This window comes from Dermacentor albipictus, chromosome 1 (genome assembly GCF_038994185.2).
Source record: "Dermacentor albipictus isolate Rhodes 1998 colony chromosome 1, USDA_Dalb.pri_finalv2, whole genome shotgun sequence".
NCBI classification, from domain to species: domain Eukaryota; kingdom Metazoa; phylum Arthropoda; class Arachnida; order Ixodida; family Ixodidae; genus Dermacentor; species Dermacentor albipictus.
In genome coordinates, this window is record NC_091821.1 from 256913339 (window position 1) to 256935181 (window position 21843).

The 21843-nt window shown below is 46.5% G+C and overlaps 1 protein-coding gene across 1 annotated transcript; it reads left to right on the plus strand.

Moving 5' to 3' along the window:
* Positions 1 to 6706: 6706 nt before the first annotated feature.
* LOC135900248 (homeobox protein MSX-1-like) lies at positions 6707 to 8105 on the plus strand. The gene is made up of 2 exons (XM_065429677.1): positions 6707 to 7045; positions 7600 to 8105. Exons 1-2 carry the CDS (start codon positions 6832 to 6834, stop codon positions 8013 to 8015), a joined length of 630 nt encoding a protein of 209 aa, XP_065285749.1. The 5' UTR covers positions 6707 to 6831; the 3' UTR covers positions 8016 to 8105.
* Positions 8106 to 21843: the final 13738 nt, after the last annotated feature.

The following is a 21843-nucleotide window of genomic DNA, read 5'->3' on the forward strand; positions in this document are numbered from 1 at the left end:
CCGTATCCTGGAGCAAATAAGGGCATCCCGCGACTTTCGTTTCAGTAGCTTTTTTTTCAGGACGTACGCTCGTGTACCGGTGCATTGGGTGCACTTAAAGAACCTAAGGTGGCCAAAATTGATCCGGAGCCCCCCTTAACGGCGTGCCTCAATGTCAGATCGTGGTTTCGGCCAAGTGATATCCCAGTTTCTTTTTTATTTCAAAACAAAATTTTAGAGCAGACACATAGCTGCACTGTCACTGTTCGCAGATTTTTGTTTTTAGTAGACGTTTTTTTGCCAATTCTGTAATAGGCTGTCTTGAGTCAGTCTTTAGTAGTATTTAGTCTTTAGCTCTGAACTTGTGGCCACAGACTTTATGACGACAATTTTCTGTAGCTTTTATGAAAACAACCCGTCGAGAACTTAATTCATGGACCAGCAAGCAAAACACACACACACAAAAGAAAGAGACAGAAAAAACCCGGCTTGATAGGAGCTTTTGTCTTCAGACAGTTATAGATCTTACGTCGACAAAAGCACCAACCTAGGAAAGGCATACTGTACAAAAAAATGGTAGGCCACCCTAATCTTTGACTTCGGTGCCTCTTAGTGGTACTCGCACCTCGGCGTTGGTGTTCTTTAGGTTAACTTTAGGCGAACGCAACGCACGAACCGACTCGGAGGCAACTGTTTTCCATTAATTAGAATGTTAAATATCACGTCACCTTCTTGCTTGTGACGTCATTACTACCACTTTCTACTTCCGGGTTTCCATGAATTTCGCCAAAGTCGTGCTCACGTGGCGGGTCTCTAAAGTCTACCATTATGTGCTTTGATGTGCTGTAATCAATGATTTATAATTAGATCTAATTATTCCAGACAGTTCAGTAACTCAACTTGTAATTAAACTCATGCTCTGATATCATATCTATAATTAAATCCGTAAATTGTGTACTGTACCATTGTTTTCTTATTTATTTTGAATTTCGTCTCTGGTCGTCTCAGTGATTTCTAGTTAATTCTTATTATTCCAGACACTTCAGCAACTCAACTAGCAAGTAAATTTATGCCCTGATATCATATCTATAATGAAACCCATGAATTTTGTACTGTACTATTCTTTTTCTGTTTCTGTTGTCTCTCACTTATTTTGAATTTCCTTCCCAGTCGTCTCATGAGTTGAACCGGAAGTGCTGCGCAAGAAGAAAGAGTGTCACTCGATGGCCGTGCCCCTAGAAATCTCGTCTACATTCATTTTTGCAAGAAACGCATGGCTGATCGACGATTGTTTATTTTCAGTCACTTTGCGTGTTTGCGCATTCTGCCGTCGAACAAGTTCAAGGGTGCGTGAAGGAGCGCGCCTGCGTGGATGACCGACTGTCGCAGCAGATTTGGCCGCTATTGTATGTACTCCTCTAGCATCTGAAAAAAAAAAAATGCCACATAACGTGAACGTAGAGTCGGCATACATGTGACTCAACGGGATCCATCACGAAAATCCTACAAGGTACTTCCCTGCTTATTATCATTATTATTGTTGTTGTTTTTTCTTCTTTGCTTTTTCTTTTTCTTTTTACCTGGCACTGTCTTGTTACCTGGCACTGTCCATACACTAATGCGTGTATGGATTGTCGTCGGTGAATAATTCACGCAACTCGGCCTGCCTATAGTCTGTAGGCATACACGGCCCAGTGTGAAGGGGGTCGCTTTGAGCAACCGCAAGAGCGCATGTTTCTCCGACAGTTGGGCAGAGGCGAGGGCATTGGGCCTATATTTATCGATAGCAACAAACTGATGACTCGAGGCCCCAGCAGCAAACAGAAGAAGCTATGCCGTTCAGAATTATGGATGCGCGCATAGTGAGCGATGTGTTTAAACGATGGGTTACATTATTGTTGATCATACAGTCATATATGGAGGCGTCGGCATATATAGGTGGATCAGGGCCATCCCTGCTTGCGCATCAAAGCCGTCTTGGTCGTGTTAACTTTTGGTTTCCCATATCCCAATTCCGCGCGCGTCGGAGAGTTGTAGTTTTTTCCTTCCCATTAAAAGGTTCCAAAAGACGAAAATTCGCTTATCAAAATTTCTGGCCCACAATCCTCTGTATTTTTTTCTTTCTTTTTTTTTGTTTACTTCGGCTCAGCCGTTGTGTGTGTGCACCCGGTAGAAATTGTGGCCCATCGAAGCGGAGCAACACGTCGCGTGAAAGAGAACCCGCGGAGGCTCCATTTGCACGTCACGACAGGGGGGTACGTCTCCCTAGATGGACGGTGTTTATCGGGTAACGAGAACTCCTCCGATCGCGGTCTTCGTATAGGACACAACCACCGCAGGCCACGATGCGGCCCCCAAAACTCTCCTCAACTCAACAGCTCAGGGTGATTTCGCCCCCCGCCGACGTGCCTCGAAGCACCTTCGCGAACCTGATGGGCGCGGCCCGTGCAGGAGCAGCCTGTGCGCATCCGCCTAATTTCCGGCTGGCATTCATGGCAAGCGCTATAGCGACCGTCGTTATATATATATATATATATATATATATATATATATATAAGCGTGCACGTGTGGAGGCACGCTCAAGAAGTAAAGCTCTATACATGTTCCTATTCCGCTGAAACGTAAAATTCCGCGAAAAGCAACACCGTTATGAGGTGTCACTTATTGGTCCCATAATATGTTTCGTATGTATCTTTATACGAAGTGTTACGCGTTCCTACATGCTGAACAAAATTATAATGAAGCGTGTCTTTACTGCAATCAGCACTCGAGCTTCCTCTCAACAGCTTTTCTTATATAGCGCGGTCACCACGCGAGTCGAGCAGACTGGGGCAATCGCCGATCGCGTGGTATATATACTTGCAAAGATCATTGCGATTAGTTTCGCTGTACCTATATATGCCCACCGCGGTGGCTTAGCGGCTGTTGCGCTGCTATAGGCACGAGCTCGCGGGATCAAATCCCTGCCGCGGCGGCCGCACTTCGGTGGGTACGAAATGAAAAAAAAAAAAGCAGAAAAACTCTGTGTCCGGTGCATTGGGGGCACGTTAAATATCGCCGTTTGGTCATAATTAATCCGGAGTCCCCCACTACGGCGTGTTTCGTAATAAAATCATGGTTTTGGCACGTAAAACCCCGCAATTCAATTTAATTGTATACCTGTAGTTTTCAGCAGCCTCAGTTCCCGCGGTCACCGTGCGGTTTAGAATCGAAACAGCCATAACCTTTTCGCTATATAGCATAGTATTTTTTTATTTATTTGAAAACATGAGATTCCTGTTTACAATGCGGCGTCGACTACTCTTTGTCTTATCAAGTGTTTTATACATAAGGTGCTATACACTATGTTATTCTTGTATATGCACACCATATAAAAAGTTCTGTAGATATGTGGCATACAAATATCACACACACACATAACACACCCTACATACATAGCACGGTTGCCGAGTCAGGCGATGAGCAGAGTCAGTTCCTTCAAATCACTTTTGGGACAGCTTGGTGTCGCTGCGAGCAGGCGCATAATCGCGCGACACTTTTCGTATTTGGGCGCTACGAGTAGAGGTCGGGAAGAAATAGTTACGCATGACGTAGGGCGCCTAAAAAGACTGGATGGGATGTTTAAGATGCAATAACAGCTTTCCCGTAGGAAAGCCACGCCCTTAATTTAAAAAAATATAAGCTTGTTTAATCAATATTCTCTAATTATCCAGCTAATTATTAGACAAGAACTATACAGGTGGCAGAAGAGAAGTAATGACCGAAGCTCGATGGCCCTATAACCTCATATTGTATACCTGTTTTGGCACATTAGCTGTTATATAGCTATATGGTATATAGCTCACTTTGTATACCTAGCTCTTTACGCGAGCAGTTCGAGACCGCTAGGACAACTGATGCTGCAGAAGATTTTTCTTACTTCGGCTATACATTTATAATTCTTTTTCATGATGACGATGGCGAAATCGGTAACACCAGAATAACTGAAAAGGTCCCAGTGATAAAAAAAAAAAAATCGTGGGCCGCAGCATTCATATGAGGACGGATCACCAGCCAAGTTGTTTTTAGGTTGCCTTCATGGGCTGCATACATATTGAAATCGTACATTTTTTTTTTCTGTATGGCACCACACAAGCGCCGCCGCGGTCACCGCACCTGCTTCCATGCATGCACGCCGCAACCGCTGCTGCAGCCGCGCCAGCACCTCCTCCGACGCGCGTGACGTCATGACCACAGAAGCCCAGGCGCAACGTGCACAGGCGCCGTCGCCACACCCTTTCCCCCTCTCCCCTACCCGTTTCCATTCCTGTCTACGTGCTCTGCCCCAATACCAGAGTCCTTCAATGCTTTGAAGCATTGAAGGACTCTGCCAATACGGACGTAAGCCGCCCAGGGTACCCCCCCCCCCCCCTGGGAACGCATGCGGGGGATGCATACGGGGGGGGGGGGGGGCGCTAGAGGTTAACACCTGCGCTCTAAAAACATTGTGTTCCTTTCAGCATCTGCTGTGCTAAGTTTACCGCTGCTTGTGCACTGCGTCCAAAAGTAAATTAATCGGTAAGAAAGTGCATATGTATCCCACAAAAGGTGTGTGGCCAGCGCGAACATACATAAATGCTTTCTATCTATCTCCTTTCCCTTATCATGGCTGCGAGAATTTTTTTTTCTTAATTTCGACTTTCACAGTTTTGCAGGTACGGCAGTGATGACGTTCTTGCCAGCTGCAATAAAGAAAATGAGCCGGCGTACAAACGACCACACCGACAACAAGCAAATGTTCTTCAAGGCTGCTGTCTATATGCGTTATTTTTCTTCCGAAAGTCCAGAGCGGCGGAAGGATTAAGTGGGCGCATTCATGTTGCAGATTTTCCTCGGAGGCAGATTGAGAAATGTATTCATGAGCTTTGGGGGAATGCAACAAACTTCTTTAAGGCTTTGTTAAAAAAACACACAAAAAAAACTGCGGAAAAATAAACACACACACACACACACACACACGGATATATATATATATATATATATATATATATATATATATATATATATATATATATATATATGTAATTTCAGAAAGTGCAGTGTTTTCGTTCTAAATAGTCAGTAATATGCAAGAAGGAAACACGAAGTCTGCGAAACTTTATTCTCAAGGGCCACCAAAGCCATTTCGGTACTTTTACAGACCTCCAACCCACCACCTTCTTTTTTCACTCATTGTGCCTCTGATCCTCTCCTTCCTAATTAATTATTTAATTTATTTTTCGCCTTTACTATAAGAATTCCACTCCACCACCACCTCTTTATTTTTCCACTCATTGTGCCCCCATCCCCTCCTTCTTAATTAATTATTTAATTTATTTTCACCTTTACTACAACGTGCAATAAAAAGGAGTCGCATTTGCTCCCACTTGCCGCGTTTTGCAGATAAATTTGGAGGCTGAGTACTGTACAACAGCAAACCACTGAAATGTGAGCTTTTCCTCGGCGGGGATCAGAAAACGGACAGAAAAGCCGTTAGCACATTACAGTTAAGTTATAACACATTCGGTAGAAGCTTTGCAATGCGAGCGAAAATACGGGCTCGTTGGTCTTCTAAAAATAATAGAAAATCTTGAGCACTTTAGACGCCGCGTATATTCTATACACGCGCTCTTCAAGTAACAACTCAGTGTTGATCGGTTCCCATGGTGACATCTTTATTACGTTCCCGAACCCTGTGTCGCCAGACAAGGCTAATCACTCGATCACTTCCACATTTTGCGCTGTACGCTTCAGACTTATTGAGTCGCGCTATCGGTCCGTTCATCGCTCTCTTTCTGTCCCAGCGCAACAAGATTGCGTACAATCGGCGCTGACAGGCGGAGCTCACACGGCCGCTCAATAGGCGGCGCCCCCTCGCCTTCCCCAGTCGCCCACATAGCTTAATGAAAAGCAAGGAACGAGTCCGAGAGGCCGTTTCTCATCTCCGCAGTCGTCGTCGTCGTCGTGGGCCTCGCCCTCGGCCCGTCTCTCATTACCATGTGAGATATCTCACTCGGCACACAAGCCGGGCGGAAGAGCTGTCGCTCATATTTGCGAGACAAGCCCGATCGCCCACCGCGATGGCTCGGGTCAAGAAAGCGGCGCCCCGTTACAAATGCGCAAGGGCGGACAGATTTCATTATTAAAAGGGCAGAAAGGGAGGGCCGATCGACCCGGCGCTGGTGCGTGCTCCGCACGGTACCGCACGCCGGCGGCGAGGAGAGCGAAGACACTCGACGCTAATAGGATTCATCGAAAAGGTATCTGCGCCGTCAATCACCCGTCGACCGGTGATGTGGTTACCTGCGCCCTCTCCCCGCGCACCGCACCCTCCGAGGAAACAATTAGCGCGAGGCCGAACTGGGCGCAGCAGTTGGTCATAATTTGAGCGCAGGGGGCCGCCAGCCCAGCGTCGTCGGGTGGCACAGGGAGGATGGCCGGGACGACAGCTTCATTACGGCAACGCCGGCGGCCGAACGGCGCGCAGGACTGATGAAGTGCGGCGGGGCCCCTTGTCTCCTCCGATTGAGCCGTCACCTGGCCACTGGGTCAGCGCGGCGGCGCTCCCCAAATTAGCTGGCAGCGTACCCGCTCAAAGCGGCGGGCAATTGCCGGAATGGCCTCCTTCGCCGAACGGGGGAGGAAACGGGCTCATTAGGGCGACCCCCCCAGAGCGGGGAGGAGCCTCCTTTGAAGGGGGCGGAGCCTCCACCGGAGCAGACCAATGGGAGGAGCGCGCGGCAGCTCGGCGCACGCGTGGCCCGGCGCCGGGCATCGCGCGCGGCGGAGTCCCGCAGGCCCAGTCAGAGCATCGGTGTAGTCGTGCGGCCAGACATGACGGGTCTGCAGCCGGCCAAGAAGCTGACGCCGTTCTCGGTGGAGGCCCTGCTCGCCGACGTTGTGACCAGCGGGCCCAGGGACGTGCAGGAGGCCCAAGTGACCAGCTCGTCGAGCAACGCGGAGCCGGACTTGTGCCTGCCGCCCGAGCAAGCGCTCCACTGGGGAGCCGCCTGGTTCACGCGATCCTCTCCCGCGCCCGGTCATCTCGGTGAGTGCGCGCGCGCGTTCTGCGGCATTTGCGCTTTTACCGGCGGAGGTTGCGGGGTCGCGGCCAGTCTGATCGCTGGTGACCCCGCAGCCGCCAGTGACGGGACCGGCCCATGCGTTTTCTCAAACGCTTATTGTAGCTCGACCACGTGCCCGACGGTGACAGCGCCATCAACGACTGTGTCAGCCTGTAGCTTTACAGGAGAGCTTCTATGAGATATTTTTTAAAAGTGCATTCTAGCAGTGGCATGTATCCACGATTCCTGCAGTGTGATGCGAGATGCTGATACAGCATTGCCTTAATCTGCATAGTTTTCTGTGGCAGCATTTTGATTTCTGAGATCGCGCCATCATATAGTTGTCTTGAATTTACTAAGGGCCATGTCTATTGTTTTGGGAGAACTGGTAGGTTGGTTTCGGGATCAGATAGGTCGCCGTAGGAAATCCGGTGTGATGCTATACACGGTTCGGACAGCATGGAGCGAGGAAAGCGCGTTGCAGTTCGTGGAGCCGAGGTGTGTGTGTGTGTGTGTGACCGTCGCTCGTCTCGTGCAGACACCCCCGGCGGCCCGTGCAAGCTTCCGGCGCCGGTCAAGTGCCAGCTGCGCAAGCACAAGTCCAACCGCAAGCCTCGCACGCCGTTCACGACGCAGCAGCTGCTCTCGCTGGAGCGCAAGTTCCGCGCCAAGCAGTACCTGTCCATCGCCGAGCGCGCCGAGTTCTCCTCGTCGCTGAGCCTGACGGAGACGCAGGTCAAGATTTGGTTCCAGAACCGGCGTGCCAAGGAGAAGCGGCTCAAGGAGGCCGAGATCGAGCGGCTGCGCATGGCCGCGCGGCCCCCCGTGCTGCCCTTCTTTGGACCGTTCGGCGCGCTGTGCCCGGCGCCCGGCGGGCTCCACGCGCCTGTGTTCGCGCCGGCCGTGTTCGCACCGTGTGCGCCGCCGCCTGCCGAGCGACAGCCGCCGCCGTAGCCGCCAGTGGGACAGAAGACCGCCTCCTGTAAATTGTAAATATCTGTACATAGCCCGGACCAGAGCGCCCATTAAATTATTTTCCTATAAGAGCCCCCTGCTCCTCGTATATATATACGGCTGCTGCACTCGCGAGCATCGTGTCCCACGGCTAACAGCCCTCGTGTGACTTTATTACGAGATCTAGGCGGTTTATATGCAACCTGCATTCGTCCTAAACAGCCGCAGGTGGTCTATTTCGAGTGAAAAAAATATCTATGCGTATGTGTACATATATAGTTCCAAGAGGTTAACGGCTGTCACCGGGCTTTGTCGTCCGTGGTTTTGTATGCATGTATACTACTGAGATAGCGAGGTACGTTAGACGTGGGACCCCTTCGCTTACGCGCTCTTGCTGTGCAGAGCTTACAAGTCGTGCCTCGGCGACAGGCCCCTGGTTCCTCACCGCCGTGCAATACATACGCGCTCGAGCGCTGCACGGCCAGGCTGAGCCAGGGGGCCGAAATGTGTGCGACGGCTCGTCGCGAATCAAACAGTATGGACGCGTGTGTGACTGCTGCCGCGCCAACGTGTGGCCGCAGTCGCGCAATAAGTCGCTGTCGTTCAAGATCGGTACGCTTGAAAAACGATCGGCAGCGCACGAACTCGTTACTATATGGGCGCGGTTATTTAAAAGCTATATGTTAAACGAAAAGGCTCAGTGTTAATTGAAGAACGTTTAATGCCCCTTTTTGCATTAACTGCCCGTATTTGAGTGCCTATACAGGTTATATGGTGGACTATAGTGGTCGAGGGCGCTCATCAAACCGTGATAATTGTCCCTGACTGCGGCAAATCGAAGGTGACGACCAAGCAGAGAAATGTCACACTCATTGTGCATGATTTCCGAACTCTCAGATACGAGAACTCGTGTATAACTGTTATTGTTCTGGAGTATGCAAGAAACGAATCATGGCAGTTTTTACTCTTTCACGTCGTCATCTATATACGGCGAAGTGTGTATATATACATATATGTTCTGGAAAAGAAAGCTCTTGCCATGCTAAAGCTGTTAAATCAGGCAAGGATAACACTTCAGCTTTCGCACGCATTCATGAACGGTGTTATGTTAAATAGCTTGTGTTTTCTCGTTGAAAGAACGGCCACATACCTCCACTATATATAAGTCTTGCTATTTCCTCTATTCGCAATGACAGCCAAGTTCTTCGCGCCCGCCTTTATGAATGCTTAAGATGTACTATGTGACTGTAAAAACTTGTCTCTCTTATCCTATATCGTCGTTGATAAGGTGCTATAAGCATAATTCAGCTTCGTGCATGCCATTACAGGTAGCGAATGCTTGCACACAAGAATTGCTCCACAATTAGCGCCCGTCACACGTTTTTCCACATGACGGGCATTACACGAAGCAGCCGACGTTACATATGAAGGAGCTGGGCATTATTTGCCGACAATATCATTTGAACTGCAAGTTTTGCGTTTGTAGCCCAGGAATCAGTCGAGACTGATCGATGAATATTCTTTATTTTTATCTGATTGGACGTACCCGAAACTTCTGCGTGGAACATTACGAATAAACAAAATGCGTCAACAAACGAAAATCCGTGCTGCCCGTTTTCCATAAAGAGATTTCGTTATGGCATGCAGTGGTTTTATTCCATGGCCTACAACGTGACGCGTAAAACTCACGAGGAGCACTGGTCGATATTTCATGTATTGATTACGCGTGGCCATTAATACGCGCGCACTTTGGCGCTTCAATTCAAGGCGTGCGTCAAATAGGCGCAGATGCTCATCCATCATTGATGACAGGCTTATTTTGTGGGCGGCTTGATAGTTTCTTCGCTCTTAGGAAAGTTCTTTTGATAATTTGATATACAATCGTAAAACTGTGGCAATGCGCATTTATTTATTTTTTAAATTTTTTTCCTATCATTGCAGTTAGTGTACTTTATCCCATTTGACGTAATAGTTCTGAGGAAAGCCACAAGGTGGAGAGAAGTAATTAATAAAGGGATGATTGGGTGGATGTCTCGGTTTCCCTTTATTAATGTATCAGATTTAGCTAACTGATGATGATAGTTTCAATTTGTTTGGTTCCATCGTCCAAACGTTGCAACTAGATTATAGAGGTCGCCACATGGAATACTACAGCGTGCATTGCGATTTCGTTATATACGCGTTCGGTTGTCTTCCGCCTGCGTCAGAATGCGGCCGCCGATGCCTGCATTGAAACACATTGAACTGCCGCTGGCTTATTTGGGGCACGTTAACGAACCCTAGGTGGTCCAAATTATTCCGCAGTCCCCCATTACGGCGTGTTGCATTATCATATCGTGGTTTTTGGCGCGTAATACCCCAGCATAAAACAAATAACAGCCGCTGCATGAGATACCTTGACGGTTGCTGCAATTACTGCTAATTGGTTAACTACTGAGTAACAGGCTTAGCGCGCTGAACAACAACAAACAGAAGTTTTATGCTTTTATTTATGTCCAGTAACTTTCTCCATTCACTGTAAAATAATTTACACCCTAAAAAGTGAAAAAGGGTGTAAATGTGTTTATAACTCACACCCTTAGGGTGTCCGTTATATAGACAACACCCTGAGGGTGTGAGTTATAGACACAGTTACACCCTTTTCACTTTTAGGGTGTAAATTATTTGACAGTGTTCTTGAAGTCTGACTTGCGTATTCGCGGATACGGGTGTTTAACCTGGTATCTGTGACTTACGTTCAGTCGTGGCTTACTAAACGTGTAATCGCAGTTTGAAAGGATCTGAGAATGTTTGCCTGAAGTTACTGAAGTTGTGACGTATGAAATTCGCGTACAAGTATACAAGATTCAAAGACCGTAACTTGCATAAAAAATGTGTTATCGTTTTTTGAGACAGACATGTGCAGCAAGCAAATGCATGCACCTGATGACATATGGGACAGATAGCGGGAGCCGCGCAAATCGGAATTTACGAGTGCTTCGAGGAATTCTGAATTCAAAACGAAAGCAAACAGCACGCCTTGTTTTAGCCGGTTTTCTGAGAAAATTGTGTTTACATCTTACGAAGTCTTCCACGTAATCCAGATGCGATTAGTATATATAGTCACATCAAACGGCTGATCACTGCTTGAAACGATACATTTTCATTTGTTTCCCACAGTTTAATACCAACAGGTCTCACTCATTTTAGCCACACTTTCGTTGAACCACTCAATTGTAAGCATCACGAAAGTCTGCAATTAGCGCTCGAAATTTGGCACCACATCAGGTTTGTTTGAAGGGACACTAAATCAAAGCTATAAACAAATTTATACCGATAAACTATTATTTGAATATTCTGTTCTCGTTAACTTCACGATAATAGGTCGTTTATTAGAAGAGAAAATGTAGCTCAAGGTTTAATTTTTGCGAATTTCGCGCTGGAACCTCAAAGCCAGTAGTCAGTGTGACGTCACGGATTTCAACGTATCTTTATTTTTGTATTTGGGCGGAGTTGGCGCATGCAGTAAATGTTCGCGAAACTTGCCATGTTCGATTGCTGGCTCCTATATTAGAAAACGGTGCAGTCGATCTTTACCGCTAAGGGGTTAACTGGGCTAGCCTATAGCAGACGCTGTCAAAATCCATGACGTCCCGATGAGTTGGTGCTGGTTTTTCCTGCGGCTTACCAAGCGTTTTCTCGCGGTAAGAGTGATGCCTTTAGCATTGTGGAAGGTCAATTTACGGTTACAGAAGACATAATTTTTTCTCTTTTTCGTGTCCCTTTAAGCATATGTTCGAAATGACCGAGTAAATTGCTACGAATTACCATGATTTCTTCACTAAGCTCGGCAGTTTTCAACTAACTGCAAGATGAAAATGTCCTTCAGGCCGTCAGATTAAGGTTCGTACCTCCACTTAGTTCGTCTTGCTAAAAAGGATGCAGAGAGCGTGGGGGCTGGTGGATACGTCGGTCGTTCATGCAGGAACTAAATTGGCAAGGTTCGTGCGTGAGAGCGCCGCGTATACACTTATGGGGCCCTACAGTGTCCTGGCCTATCGCGAACTGTATACCTATATCACGTGCCGTGTATGTGCAGCTGAATTCAGCTGCTCATTAGCTCTGGACTGCTTTATTTAGACGGATACTGCCACTAACGGTACTAAGGTAATCCTCATCACTATACAGGGAGGCTCGCAACAGAGGGAAGCAACTTATAGACAGCGACTGCGCCTACGTGTGCTTAGCTGCCTCCATGCATGTCTGTTTGGCTCGCGCATCCGTTGTTCGCCATACAGTTCTCAGCGTGAGCCGCCTTAATTCCGAAAAAAGCTACGCGTATTTAATTCAGCTGCTTACGCCATATCAGTGCGTACGCCAATATGGAAGGAAGCGCCAAGTTTGCACCTATAAAGCCCGCAGTTTTCCTTTCTAATACGCTGATGTAAAGAGAATCTATATGAGGGGAATTTTCACCACGAGAACTGTAACATAGCAAATAGGACTCGGCGAGTGAGGCTCTTATACCTTCACGTTTGCAAGAATTTCTGTTTGAACAAAGATGAGGTGATTTCCCTTCGTGTTCGCGTATGCGAAACGTAATCGCTGTAGCCCCCCGGCGCCTTCGAACAAACCAACGAGCAAACCATATAGTATAGAAAGGCCGCGACAAGGCTGGCCTCGCGATTGGCATCGAGTGAACAAGGTTAGCGGACAGCCGGAAGGTCTTTCTAACTGAATTCATTTAACTCAATGCCTTCTCTTGCTGTATATATGGTGCGCTGGTTGTATGTGTACATTGAAGCCCCGAAAAAAGAAATTAATACAATACACATCCTGTATAGCTCACACTTTCCACACGTGTGGATACAATGTATTACGGTTCAGAGCACCGCATAATGACTTTTTTTTTTGCGTTTCGGACAGCGTGAGCGGGACTCCTTTATTTGCGCACTCTCTTCTCGAGCAGGCTTGCCTTGAACAGACTTTTTGCCGAGACGAGCGGTGCGGGGAAATGGGACGCTTATCAACTGTGTTTCCGGAACGCTTGCTTAATAGCCGGACGGGACGATATATCTTCCCTGAATTGAGCCAAACTCGGCGAGAGAGCGGTTAGCGCGCCTATCGATTATTTTGTTGACTGCATCGGGGCAGATGGAAATGAACCGTGAAGTCTGGCACACGAGGGGGTGGATGTGCGCAACGGCGCTTCTTGAAATCCAGTCGACTGCTGCGCATCGAGCGAGAAAATAAACAAATAAAAGTAATAAAAAAGAAATGAAGTGGCGCCGAATTTAAATGGAACGCTGATTGGTTCGAGAACTGTCGGGCAAGCTTATAAGTCACTCGCCCAATGTGTCTCCGCCTCGATTCAGGTTGCGTTTGCGACACTTCATATTGTCCCCCTCTTTTTTCTCTGTGTTTCCAGATCGCGGTTAGTAATAGGTGTCACCTGAGGAAACGATATCGGTAACGTTCAATTTAGCGCTTTATTCTTTGTTTCGCGTTCTTTCTTTTTTCCGAAAGAAGCTCAATCCTCTTCGCAAGCACTCGCAGCATTCAAGTGTTAGGGAGCATAAGGTATTACACAAACCGTGCTTATAGCGCGCACCAAATCACGAATAAAAAGGCGTGAACCAGGCGAAGTGACTCAGAGAGCCTGTCCGGGGCAGTTTATCTATGCGCTTTTAGTCGCAATGTGTTTGCATCTGTCGATCTCTACATCTTGAGTTTTTGTCCGCATGAGTTAGACATGTAGACAAAGATCCAGCTCTAACAACCTTTCACAATGAATTATGACACCACATTCGACGAACGGTGCGAATAATTGTGTGTTCTTTAGCATATTTAGAAGTGCTAGGAAACTAAACGAGGAACCTGTCGATTAAGCAATTGATGACTTGATTGCGATTCTTCGGCTGAAGTCACATAAGCAAGGTCAGGCGAACATCGGCTCAAACTTCCCCGCTTCACTTGCTTGGAAGGCAACCACAGATTAAGCTACATTGTTCCACCTTGACGGCGCCTGTAAGTCTGTCAGGAAAAAAGGTCACCCATGCGCATTGCACTTCGAAACGGCGGAGAGAAAATGCGACCTCCGCAGCACCATGTATGCTACAGAGAGTGGACGTTTTGGAACAAAGGGGTGGTGACGCGTTAAGAAGGCTCGCGCGTCCCGCGAGATCGCTAGCAAGTTCTTTTCCCTTCGCAGCTGGCAGTTAAGTGTGCTTCATGTATGTCCATTCACGCATATGTAGAACGGTCTGTTTTACTACAAAGCTTGCGTACATAAATCACCAGTTTGGTTTTTTTCTTTGGATCACGTGCTTATGTACACAAATCGCATTGGTCGATAAAGGAAGCGATTAGACATTTCAAATTAATCAGGCTGGCAATCAATGCCACGTCCCAGCTTTTTTTATGTTACGGGCATATTCGTAATACGCAACGGAAATACATGCTGTCCAGGCAGGTCTCGAGTAATTCTCTAATGAAGAATTTGCGAACAGCTGTATAATACAGACAATTGGGGTAATGCTATTGCTTTCCACCGGCGTTCTGCGCTCCGTGCAGCGCCAGATCTGGTTCTGTGCCTGTACCTCTATATAGGCATACACGCAACTTGGATCGCGCCATCGGAACAGATGAACTTACGAAGCTATTTGTGCGTTTTCGATGAGCATTATTGCGGTCAAATAGAGAAGCGCACTCGCTCGTTGCGCAACATGGCGCAACCACTCGTGTACCATGGAGTTCTTCGCGAACTTTGATAACGGCAAAGTGTGTTCATTGCCCACGTACCACACGTGCCGGCAAAGTAGGGCGTGTGAGAGTGTAACTCGCTGAATTCGAAGAACTCTTCGAATGCCACAGGTGTGTGTACTATTCTGATGCCTTTAATATATATGCTGTTCCGATGTCCTTGATTCGCGGTAGGACTTATAGAGAACGCAATGAGTGTTGCTTCCATTTCCCGCATACCCTCCGCATCAATTGAGACTGAACAACTGGCAGGCCTATTTGCATTTTCACGTCATGCGCGTATATATGGGCGTGCGTGCTGTGCGTGCGCTTCGCGGCAACATGTAAATGCGCTGCGCACCGAACTCTGCAAAATAATCACACGCAACAGTGTATTAATTTGTGCGTGTCTGTTTGATCATGACATTGCACTGACAATTTTGTGCCTATACGTGTTCCCACTATAGGCAATTACGCTGATCTATTTTGGTTTGCACCGATACGTGACCCTAAATATGTTTAGCTGCATGACTGTATACGGGCACATCTTGTTTTTGCTTCACTATTGAAATACATTAGTTGTACCCTGTAATGTTACTGAGCACTGAAAGCGTGTTGACTCCTGTACAAGGTTACACAGAACAAGTAAGCTTCCTTTGTTGCGAATACCGGGACGGACAGAGAACGTATACGAAGGTTCGCAAAATTTTTTGTTGATAAATAATTACGCCAAATTTTTGTTGATTAAATGATTAAAAATAATTACTCCCATTGGTGGTCACTCGTTCCTAACATATATATATATATATATATATATATATATATATATATATATAACAGTTAAGGCACAGAAAACCTAGCGAATGCCGTCATATATCGTATTAACCAGTGTGCACGGATCAGACAGGCGTCTAGTCGAGTCGACGCTTGTTGAAGCCCTGAATCGTGATGCACTTAACTTTGCCTTGCCAGTAACAGTAAGTGTCATACATTCAATACGGCATGTGATCGCACTACCTTCTTTAGTTTTGTCTCCAAACAACCGAGGAAAAGCGTTTTTTTTTTTATATTGCTCATAACCGAGAGAACTTCTTTTATTTTTGCTCTTCCCCCCTTTTGTTTTGTAATATCCTTTTCTATTATCTTTTATTCCCCTTACCCCTTTTCGCCAGCACAGGGTAGCCAGCCGGTCTGAGAACTGCCTAACCTCCCTGTATTTCCGTCTATTTCTCCTCCTCCTCCTCGTAATGACATTTTTTTCTTCTGAATATTTGTTTTGGGCAGGCGCTATTAGTCATAATAGGGGAAGTGTAAGGAAGCTGTTTCCAGACGCGTACAATTTGTACTTTTCGCAAGAGCAGTTGTTTCCACTTGTGGAGAAGGAGCGAAGGTATTGGTTATGGTTTGCGTCGTTGAAAACCACTAACTCCGCCGTGAAATTAAAACTGGCATTATTGGTTAAAGCACGTAACAATCCTAAGTCATTTTTAATTACATTCAAATATTATTTTACTTAGTTTTGAATACTGCTGCTTACTTGGCTTCTTGCATACGACACCACCGATGATAGGTTTCTTGCATGCACTGGCTTTACCAAGCCTCAATCATGACACAACTGTCCCACGAGAACAATAAATATACTGTCTGTCCCGCGTAATCGACAACGTCATAATACACTCCTATGGTATTATAATGAACGAATCTGGTGGTGTGCCCTTTGCGAGCCCGTACACAGTGGCGTGTGTGACGACGTTTTTTTTTTTTTTTTTTTCGCTGCGACCTTGCCTATTGCGGTTGTGATCGAATAGCTTTCACACCCTAAAACGATATTGAGATTGAGGTCACCATTTGTCGCAAACCTGCAACGGAGGCCAGGAACCCATCACCTCTTCTCTGTATAGCTTGTGGGCCATCGTCGCGGAATAATCCGAAGGTAAGTGCAGACAGGTCATTTCGTCGCGTCCATTTCTGCTATACACCAACCGATTCCAATCTGGTGAGGGCGAGTGCAGCGTGGAGAGAAATACGTGACGGGGAGCGCTGTTTGTGCACGTCGTGGCCTTGGCGAGGTATCGCGTGCGTGAACGCAATAGATAATCGGTCACACTGACCCACGCGATGCAGTCGGCGATCACGAGAAGAGAGATGTCGAGCGGAGAAAGCCAAGCACTGTTCACTTTTTCTGCCTAAATGCTGCCATCAAGCAATGCTGCAGCTTTAAGACGGCGACGAAACTTAATTTACACACTCCAGTGAACAGCGACAACGGAGTCCGCAAGCGAAGTTGTCAAAGTTCAGTGTTGCCCACAGTGGCGTAGCAATAGGGGGGGCCGTGGGCCCCGGGTGCAAGGGGCCTTGGAAGGGGGGGGGGGTGTCATATATACGTCGGAAGACACCCCTCTTTCCGCCGGCTGCACCCTGGGGGGGGGGGGGGGGTGACAGAGGACCTATGGGCCCCGGGTGCCAGACGACCTAGCTACGCCACTGGTTGCCCACAAGCTGACTGTATAGATACAGCATATATGAGCACCTGTATAGACGGTACATGGCTAATACTTTAACTAAGAAAAACAAGAAAAACAACAACAAACAAACGAACCGATCGACTTAACGTATATATTTTGCACAATGCACAACCAATTTTGACGCAGAAGCCCGGTGACGAAGGTTGAAGCGGCGACCTTGGCCGCGCACCAGGAAGGTAGATAGTTGGAAACGTTGGTTCGTAGTCGAACTTTCATTAAGCGACGACATACACGCAGTACATATGTAGAAACAACTCGCGCACACAGCCACATGTTAATTTTTTTTTTTACGTTTTTTAGGACACGACATCTTTGTCAAGCGAGATTTCGGCATTATGAGAAATGCGCGTGGGTGCGATCGTCCGGAATTGCATTACTATCGTTATAAAAGTTATTGTATTCATTCCTTGGAACCTTACGAAGCCACGCGAGCGCTCAGTCATCAGACCCAAGCCATACACAGGGGTAAGAGGGTAAGGGGGTTCTTTGATCTGTCGTTACTGCAAAAGGCGACATGCGCAATGTCTTATCACCTGAGCGAAAGAGCACATTTCTTTAGTTGCGCGTACTCTTCAAACAGCCGCTATAACTGCTAATGGCGGTCGTGAGCCGGCCACCTGCTTTCAGTCCAGTCGCCTTTCTTCATGTCTCGTGGAGTCTATACGGGGTGATGATTTTTAAGTTTTATGGAATTTTGAAAAATTGGCTGTTGCAGATAACACAATTGAGCTGGATAAATCAAAGAGGCGCACATTACTTGCACGAGAAATAATAAAAAAAAACATTAAACTGTTAAAAAAAATATCACAAGTTAACATTTAATTCATTATTTCACGGTACATAAGGCAATTTAAGAATTGTAGCGGGCGATTTTGCAAGGCGTAGCCACTTGGAATGAATTTCCAGAATATCACCAATTTGGAGATATGCGCCCTCAAACTCGTCGAAAAAAAGCATGGTTGTTCCACTTACTTTTTTAACAAAACGCTCTTTTATGCATGGAAGCACAAAGGTAACTGGAACGCCGATGTGTTTCGTCCCACACTTTGGAAAATAATATCTCGAAACTGGTGTCATCCTGGAAATTCAAGTGGAAACGTCTTGCACTCTCGCCGGCTACAATTCGCAAATTGCAATACGTGCCGTGAAGTAATTATTAAAAAGTTAACTAGTGAATTTCTGTTAATTAGTTGAATCCGTGTTTCGATTTGTCATGCATAAATGTCCGCCTCTTCGAAAAAGCTAGCTCAAGGATAAGAATATTATGATATCTGCCACAGGCGATTATAAAAAAAAAAAAAAATCCGTAAAACTTCAAAATAATCACCACGTATACACGACATAATAGCTGCGTCTTACCAGTACTCACCTACGGGGCAGAAACCTGGAGGCTTACGAAAAGGGTTCTACTCAAATTGAGGACGACGCAACGAGCTATGGAAAGAAGAATGATAGGTGTAACGTTAAGGGATAAGAAAAGAGCAGATTGGGTGAGGGAACAAACGCGAGTTGATGACATCTTAGTTGAAATCAAGAAAAAGAAATGGGCATGGGCAGGGCATGTAATGAGGAGGGAGGATAACCGATGGTCATTAAGGGTTACGGACTGGATCCCAAGGGAAGGGAAGCGTAGCAGGGGGCGGCAGAAAGTTAGGTGGGCGGATGAGATTAAGAAGTTTGCAGGGACGGCATGTCCACAATTAGTACATGACCGGGGTTGTTGGAGAAGTATGGGAGAGGCCTTTGCCCTGCAGTGGGCGTAACCAGGCTGAAGATGATGAAGATGATGATACACGACACCGCAGCAAGTGCTGTGACTTGCGCAAGCTCTAGAGCTCAATACTTAGCAAGCAATATCCTCCCCCCTTGCGAATTATGTTGCACATTGCTTTCCACGCTTTCCAAAATCAACTTCGAAGTAATTATACGCAAAATATTCATCCCGGATATGAAGTCAGACGCAAGCAGAACAGCATGGAAATGGTTTATCACGCTCACGCCGTCAGCTTTGGAGAAAATGGACACAAATCTAATCTACACCGTTGTGTCATCAGAGACGACGAAAAGCAACCATAAAGTGCATTTCGAATATCGCGAGATGACATGAAAATTCAGGATGTAGCCTCTAACATTCCAACCCACTATCACGATGTTAAGTTGTCATCTCTGTGTTCGAGCAGAGAAAAGAATTACATTTTCGCACGTACGTGACTCGAAGCTGGGACGCAATAGCTGTCGAAATACAACGCGCGGAAGCCTTTCAAAAGAGGTTGGCGCCTTTAGGTGGCACCGGGTATCTTCTCGTCGCTCGGCAAAAAAAGATATTATCGCAAAATATATGCCACAAATGTATCATTGTTATATTCTGGGATTTTACATACCGAAACCACGATCTAAATATGAGGGGAGCCGTAGCGGGGGGGGGGTGGAGTGGGGGGGGGAGGTGATGCTCCGGGTTAATTTTGACTGCCTAAGGTTCCTTACAGTGCACCCAACGGCACGGTATAGACGAGCCTTCTTGCCTTTCGCACCCATGGAATTGCGGGTGCCGTGGTCAGGATCGAACTCGCGAGCTCGCGCTCAGCAACGTAATGCCATATATCTGGCGGCTACGGCTGCGGGTCCCACATGTACCCCAAAGTACAGTCAGTCAGCTTGAACACAAAGTTCGGTCACGCGTCCAGGAATCCACAGAAGATGAACGTGCATACTGTGGAATATGTAAACAGAAGTACTTCAAATTGTTCGAGAACATATATAGAAGTTCACAGACGAGCATACGAAACGTAAGTGCACGTACGTAACATACTGTACCTGACCACACAACAAGCTTAGACTTACATCACATATACGTCTTTCAGATGACACTGTAAGATTTCATATATTAGTATTTTCTAAGAAAACTTCCAAAGCGACAAGCGCTTTTCTTTGAAGCCCCGCTATGAGCCATGCATTTTCTACAGCGTGAGTAATTGTCGATATAATAGCATTAAATTTTCTTTCAATGTTCGTCTCGTAGTTTCGTGTCATGGGAGAAGGAGGTGGTGTACATATATATTTCTCTGGGTGGCCACAAGAGCACTGCGGACTAGGGGCAAGTTTTATTCTGCGCAATAATGCCGCGTATATGCTGTAGCAAGCCGCACAATTGTGAGTCGCACTCATTGGTAGGAGTTGCACCTCATCGATGGTGAAGCGGAAAGGCTCGGCTTTTCTTCCTCCTCTTACCTATCCGGACTTAGCCACTAGTCTTTACTAAAACAACCATTTAGCTTCCTACTGCTGGATTCACTCGGCTCTACCCAGATTTACATTTGGGTCCCTCCAATAATAGGCCTCACGCTATGCTTGAAGTAAACAAGATGATTTCAGCGCCATGCAATAAACACGAGAACAAGCCGAGCACTAGAACTAGAAGAATATGAAGACGAAGGCGACATTGTCATTGTTAGAAGAAAACTTAGTTTACGCCTGCCTTCGCAAATGGCAAGGTGACGGGCTAGAGCACAAAGAAGGCACGGATGCCAGACCTATCCAATTTATAAATATTGAGCGGGCCTGAGTCAATCATGGCAGCAGCTGGCGAGATTGCGCTGTCCGGTATCGGTATTGGCCAGCGCATGGTGTAGAATCGGCAGTTCATTATAAAATATAATGACGCCAAATGAACGGACACACACTCTTATGTGTGTCCGTTTATTTGGCGTCCTTATATTTTATAATGAACAGCTACCAACTAGCCCAACAAGAAGTGCTTTTAAGATAGAATTGGCAGAGTGGCTTAGGGGTAGAATCCCGGAATGCCAATCTGTTGGTCATAAGTTTCGATACCTTCCCCGCGCAATGACAATTTCTCTTTCTTTGCAATTTTTTCGCAAATTATTTGGTGATTCAAGCGGCGAAACCGGCGGACATCAAAATGACCAGAGGAGCGAACTCAAAAGAGCTATACCGCTTTAAAACGGCTGTTACCATAACAAACACGAGGGTCGAGACTATTGTTTTTTCCACCTACTTGGAGATGCTCGTTTTGGTGCCTAACCACGGTATTTGGTGCAAAATGTTTTTTTACGTAGGTTCATAATACGTATATCAGTCGGTTATACCAACAGACTTGAAAAGTGATCATGACCCTGTTTATTTTTGGGTCAAATGAAGTATAGCCTCTCTATGTGAACAAACCTAAACTAGATATCAAAGGCAAAAAAAATTATTGGGTTTTCGTGTCAAAATCACGATCTGATTATGGGGCACACTGTAGTGGGGGACTTCCTTTTTCCTTTTTTTTTCGCATTTCGCCCCCATTGACATGCGGCTGCCTTGGCCGGGATGTCATCTTCCGAGCTTGTGCATAGCAGCCGTGCACCATAGCCACTAAGCACCCGCGGCAGGCGGATATAAAAAAATATGTGTACAAAAAAAAAAGAAAAAAGAAACGAGACTGTTTGTTAAAGTAGACTTCTCCACAATGAAATGTTCTGTAAGGAGAAGCCCGCATCACTTTCTTTGTTTAGTATGCGACAACCTGCATATTGGAAGTATCTGTGCGCGTGTTTAAGGGCGTGATCACTAAAAAATTTTAA